Raw genomic sequence first — 4,829 nt, forward strand, 5'->3', positions numbered from 1 at the left:
TCGCTGTGGGGGTACTGGAGGTCGAGGGACGGGGAGCAGAGGAGGGGGGCAGCGAGGGGTTGGGTGTGGGCGTCGGGGGACATGAGAGGAGGAGGAGGCGGAGGAGGAGGGCTGGGGATGGGCTGGAGGAAGATCGACAGACTATATACGGCGGGGGGGATACGGACGGTGGCGCGTCTGGCGGCGTCTGGGAAGATCTACGCTCTGGAGTTCTCCCGCCGGATGGGGCAGTCCCCAGTCGATTGGGCCCCCGGTGGGGACGCTGCGAGGGAGTCTGGTTCGACAGACGGCCCCGCGCGATGAAAGCAGGCGTCCGCTGGCCTGATTTGGACGGTGCGGAGCCGTGTTGGCAGAGACCGGCGAGCTTGTTTCTGATCTGAGCCGGTGGTCGCCTGCGAGCGCCGCGGAGGGCGATGCCGTACAGGGTCGCCTCTCTTCCTGCTCTGGCCATATTCTGCACCAGATGCTGTCCGGATCTCGTCATCCCACCTCCTGTGCCACATCTTCCCTACGATCTTCTCTCTCTCCGCCACCCGTCGCCTTCCCAATCCGGCACCCATCTTCCTCCTTGGCCTCCCCGCGATGCCCGACTCTCTTCGTCCAAGCTCCCCCTCCAATTCCTTTAAAGTTCTCCCCCCCCGCCCACCTCCCTCTCTCTCTCCCCACCATGGACACCTACATCCTCTCGTCCGAGCGCCAGTCGTTTTCCAATTCTCACCCCCACGTATCTCCAATGGTCGGTCTCCCCCTCCCTACATTTATTCCTATCATGGTCGCTGACACCCCTTCCAGCCCGACGAATTTGCGTCCCAGTCCCAATATAGCCAGGGGCCGCCATTTTCGTTCGCCTATGACTACCAGTCTCAGCCCGCCATTCCCGACCCTTCATCCTACCCATCTCAATATATACACGGCATGTATGCGTACCCGTCCTACCCGCAGCCAGAGCATTCAGATGCGTATGCATACCCTGCGCACACCCACCTCTCGTATCATGATCCCTCCGAGTATATCTTTTCTCTACCCGAGCAATCCAACCAGTACATACAAGAGGTTCCCCTTCACGCTCCGGTACCCCTCTCTGGCATTTCGCCTTTCATGTCGTCGGAGATTTCCCTTGCACCGGTGACCATGGCTCATGCAAACACATCCGTGCCCGAGACCGCCAACTCCACAGACAAACCGCAATTTATCCTCCCCGGTTTGGCGCATGAGGCTGCCGCCGAGAATGCCGCGCCTCTGGCCGACCAGAATCCGCTGGTTGTCTTCGGTAGCCTTCCTCGTACCATGTTCCCCACGCCCTCTGAGCTCCTCGCAGAGCTCAATGCGCGCGACTCGAGCCACTCTGGCGCTACAGCCACTGGCGCCGATGCAGCAAGCTCAGAGGTCGCCGCGGCCGCGGGGTGCTCGGGTGCCGGTGCAGCGCGGAACGCAGGCAAAGCAGATGATGAAAGTGCTGCCCCCGTGCTCCCGAAGCAGCCAGAGACGCAGCGCAAGGCGTACTTTCGTGCGGTCGCCGAGAGCATTGGCTTCGCACCGACAGACCCGTAAGTACACGGAAAGCGAGAGTTGTTAATTAGCGTCTGATTCAGTCCAGGGACACCATTACGTCGCACGACAAGAAGCGGAGCTATCTAGAATGTCTGGAGCACTACGTGCAGTGGCTTCACGAGCAGATTCGCCTCGCGGGACATGAGCCCATCCCTTTGGAGCGCGTCTCGACGTACCGTGGACTCAACAGTCGGTCTATCCGGGTATGGCAGCGTCGTGTTGTGTCTACCGTTCATTGATGATGATTTTTGTGGTAGACGATCCTTGTGCGCATGCAGGATGTCATCCGGGACCTGAATGTGCAGACGTTGGAAGAAGAGCGCGAGGTGAGCGGTCTACGATGTGCACCGTTTGCGTGTGCGTTGACTGAAATGTTGTGCGCGCAGTTTGCAAACTTGCAGATGCAGGCGTCGGTGCAGCAGGCGACCGGGGACGTGCAACAGCTGCGGCGCCATTCTATTCCTGCATGCAGGATGTCTGGCGCAGGACTGACGCAGCCGTTTCTGCAAGGCCACACGGGGAACTGAGTTTAGCATTAATTAACGAATCTAGGCGATCTGGATCGAGGTGCCTGGCTTGGCTGTCGATTTTCGCGGAGTTGGGGAGAGGCCTGGACGGGGTCTTTCGCTCGCACTGTCGTTCTGTTCGGGGGTCTTGTGGCGTTACGCGCATCGACTGGCCGCGGCTGATGGCATCGTCGGGCGGAGACTGGAGTTGCAGCGGAGCGGCGGCTCCAACCTGGATCGGGTGCACTGCGCCTCGGGTCGGGCTTTGAAGCGGGCATCGCGGACTTTGATATGTGCATAGAATTTCCTGTTCCGACTGTTCGCGTCTAGCACGATCTTGTCGAGTGTATATATCTCTTATTCGCTGTCGGCCGTCGGGGGAAAGAGATCACAATGTTGTCTGATACAAACCCACAACGCATACTATGGTCCATGTTGGAACAAGGTTACGCCAGTAGACGTGCGCAGTCCTGGCAGAGACGCGGCGCTCGAGCGCCATCTGACTGCAGCAAACGGACAAGAGCCGTTTACGCCTAAATCTGACTAGCCTCCCGTCCCGCGATCTCCGCCCTGCATCGTGCGTCACGGTGGTCCGGGGCGGCAGCCCTGCCCAACCAGTGCCCACCCAGATCGCCGCAGCGCCGCTGACGATGTAAACGACGACACAACCACTCTGCCCCCGCGGGTCTGCGCTAGCCCGGCGGCGCCCCGCGCACATGTGGGCGCCCGCCCAGCGCGAGCCGCAGCGCCATGGAGCGCGAACGCAGTCTCCACGACAGCCCATCGCGCCGTCGCGTGCAGCGGACGATATGTATAGCCCGAGGCAGCGAAGTACGGGAGGTGGAGGCCTTCAAGGAGGGCGGTGTGCGAACCTTAACGGAATACGAGGACCCTCAACCGCACACGCAGGCAGAGATTGGCGCGGGTCCAGCCGGCGCCCGCCGCTGAATTGGCGTAGCGCAGCGCTCGAGGCTAGGGTCGTCACTCGCCCGGCGTTCACCACCGAGGGGCAGGCCAGGACGCACCAGCCTCTCTGCGGATCGATCAGTTTGATCCCGTCCTGGCTTCGGGCGTCCCCGCGCACCACTCGGCCCAGGGCCGCTGGGTGTGCACTCGGTCGCCAGCCGCTGGCCCTGCCCTGCGCAGCGCGCACTGAAGCGTCCGCAATCTGCGCCGGCAGATGCGTCGGGCGGGGGCGCCATGCCGCATGTGTTGACTTTGTTCCGCGGTGGCGTGGTTTGAGTTTCGCACCAAGACATATCCGGGCGGGCTTACACGTAATAGTCTGCGTTGTTCGTGGCTCTCTCCCTTTCGAGGGCTCTCCCACTCGCCCCTTGGGGGCCTTGTGCATTCTCTCGCCTCTCCACGCTGGCCGTCATCCGCTCGGCTGGGCCCCGCGTCCCGAGTCTTGCGACGGGCGCGCGGCGGCATGTCATTTCGGGCGCAAGGGCGCGGCTGCTGCGTTCGCGGCGCCGTGTCGGACTGCTACAGAGCGAAGGACCAAAACTGGATTTCACCGGCTGGGCCTCGGCCCCGCGGGGAAGAGTGGAGCGTACATGTCACACTCTCGATTCCAGCGCGAGTCCATCGAGTCGAGACGGCGTCGGCGGATGGGGTCGTATGCGCGAGACAATGCGTGAGGGCGGCGCGACACATGTCCGCGGGGGAGGGGCGGGGGCGAAAGTGCGTCATTGGCACGCCTGCCCATGGAGTATGCGACGGAATCGCAGGCGGCGCGGACGGGCACATCGAGATTGGTGCGCGCAAGGGTGCACGTCGGCCTTCTCGGACACGGCGATAAAAGGGACTGTCGGCGTCGAGTGCATCTAGTAGGAACTTGTCTTTGGCAATAGCGAAGAGCCGGAAACACGCTCGCAAGCAGCTCCATGGCCGGCTAGTTGTGGTTCTAGCATTCATGACCTGGGGATGATCGGTGCTGTTCTGCCAGGTCTATGGCGTTAGCGGGTCGCATCCTGTGTTACCAAGGCAAGACGGACGTACGTCACGGTGCAACATATTGTGTCGGCGCGATGGTTTCCTGCCTCGCAGCGGGGTCATCATATTGCAACGGTGGACCGGGAATCGGCACTAGTCGAGTGGGTGGACTGGACGACCCAAAGCACTGGACCGACACAAAAGGTCATATACGACGTGGGGAGGAAGGGGGGGGGTGTCAAAAACCGGATTTGGGGGCAATGGCATCACAGACGTAAGGTCGTGGCGAGAGCAGCCTGTGGCCGGGTGAGAATATTCACGGTCGAGTGAGTCATACTGTCTCCGGGCTGCGTCAGATCGACGGGGTCAGGTTGGGCCAGTGATGGGGCGGCAATGCGCAGCGAACGGCAAGGGCTACGCGCAGACGGCATTGAGGCTACCACCCAGCAGCGCGAACCCCAGACGCGCCAGGGTCATCCACCGTTCGACCAGCCGCAGGCAAATTGGCTCGGGCTCGAGACGACGACGGCAGAGAGCTGGATAGTGTCGACGGGGCACGGCGGCGACGGCAGCGTGCGTGGTGATGGAGCTAACGAGGCCAAGATGAAAGGTGTCCAGCGTGTGTACGCGGGCGGCGCAGGGCGAGGAAGCGAAGAGACTAGAGGGTGTCGAGACAAAGCGATCCATGGCGGAGTGCTTCCAGTAGATGGCCTCCTGCACGCAAAGTCATCGGCGAGATAGGCGGCGGCGAGTTGGATTTGTTGGGTGGTGCACGGCAGACGGACTTGGGCATGCGACCGTAGGAAGGGGGGGGGTGGGGAGGGGGGAGACCCACCA

At 62.2% G+C, this 4,829-nt stretch overlaps 2 protein-coding genes across 2 annotated transcripts; both read left to right on the forward strand.

Annotated features, from left to right (window-relative positions):
* Positions 1-667: 667 nt before the first annotated feature.
* On the forward strand, positions 668-2,078 carry FIBRA_08758 (uncharacterized protein; the record flags this gene model as incomplete). The annotated part of the gene is made up of 5 exons (XM_012330382.1): positions 668-736; positions 793-1,547; positions 1,598-1,754; positions 1,809-1,877; positions 1,938-2,078. The coding sequence occupies 5 exons, from the start codon at positions 668-670 to the stop codon at positions 2,076-2,078; spliced, it is 1,191 nt and encodes a 396-aa protein (XP_012185772.1).
* Positions 2,079-4,385: 2,307 nt separating this feature from the next.
* Positions 4,386-4,733, forward strand: FIBRA_08759 (uncharacterized protein; the record flags this gene model as incomplete). Its single annotated transcript, XM_012330383.1, has 1 exon — positions 4,386-4,733. The coding sequence occupies one exon, from the start codon at positions 4,386-4,388 to the stop codon at positions 4,731-4,733; it is 348 nt and encodes a 115-aa protein (XP_012185773.1).
* Positions 4,734-4,829: the final 96 nt, after the last annotated feature.

This window comes from Fibroporia radiculosa, assembly GCF_000313525.1.
Source record: "Fibroporia radiculosa TFFH 294 genomic supercontigs, scaffold2640, whole genome shotgun sequence".
Classification (NCBI taxonomy): domain Eukaryota; kingdom Fungi; phylum Basidiomycota; class Agaricomycetes; order Polyporales; family Fibroporiaceae; genus Fibroporia; species Fibroporia radiculosa.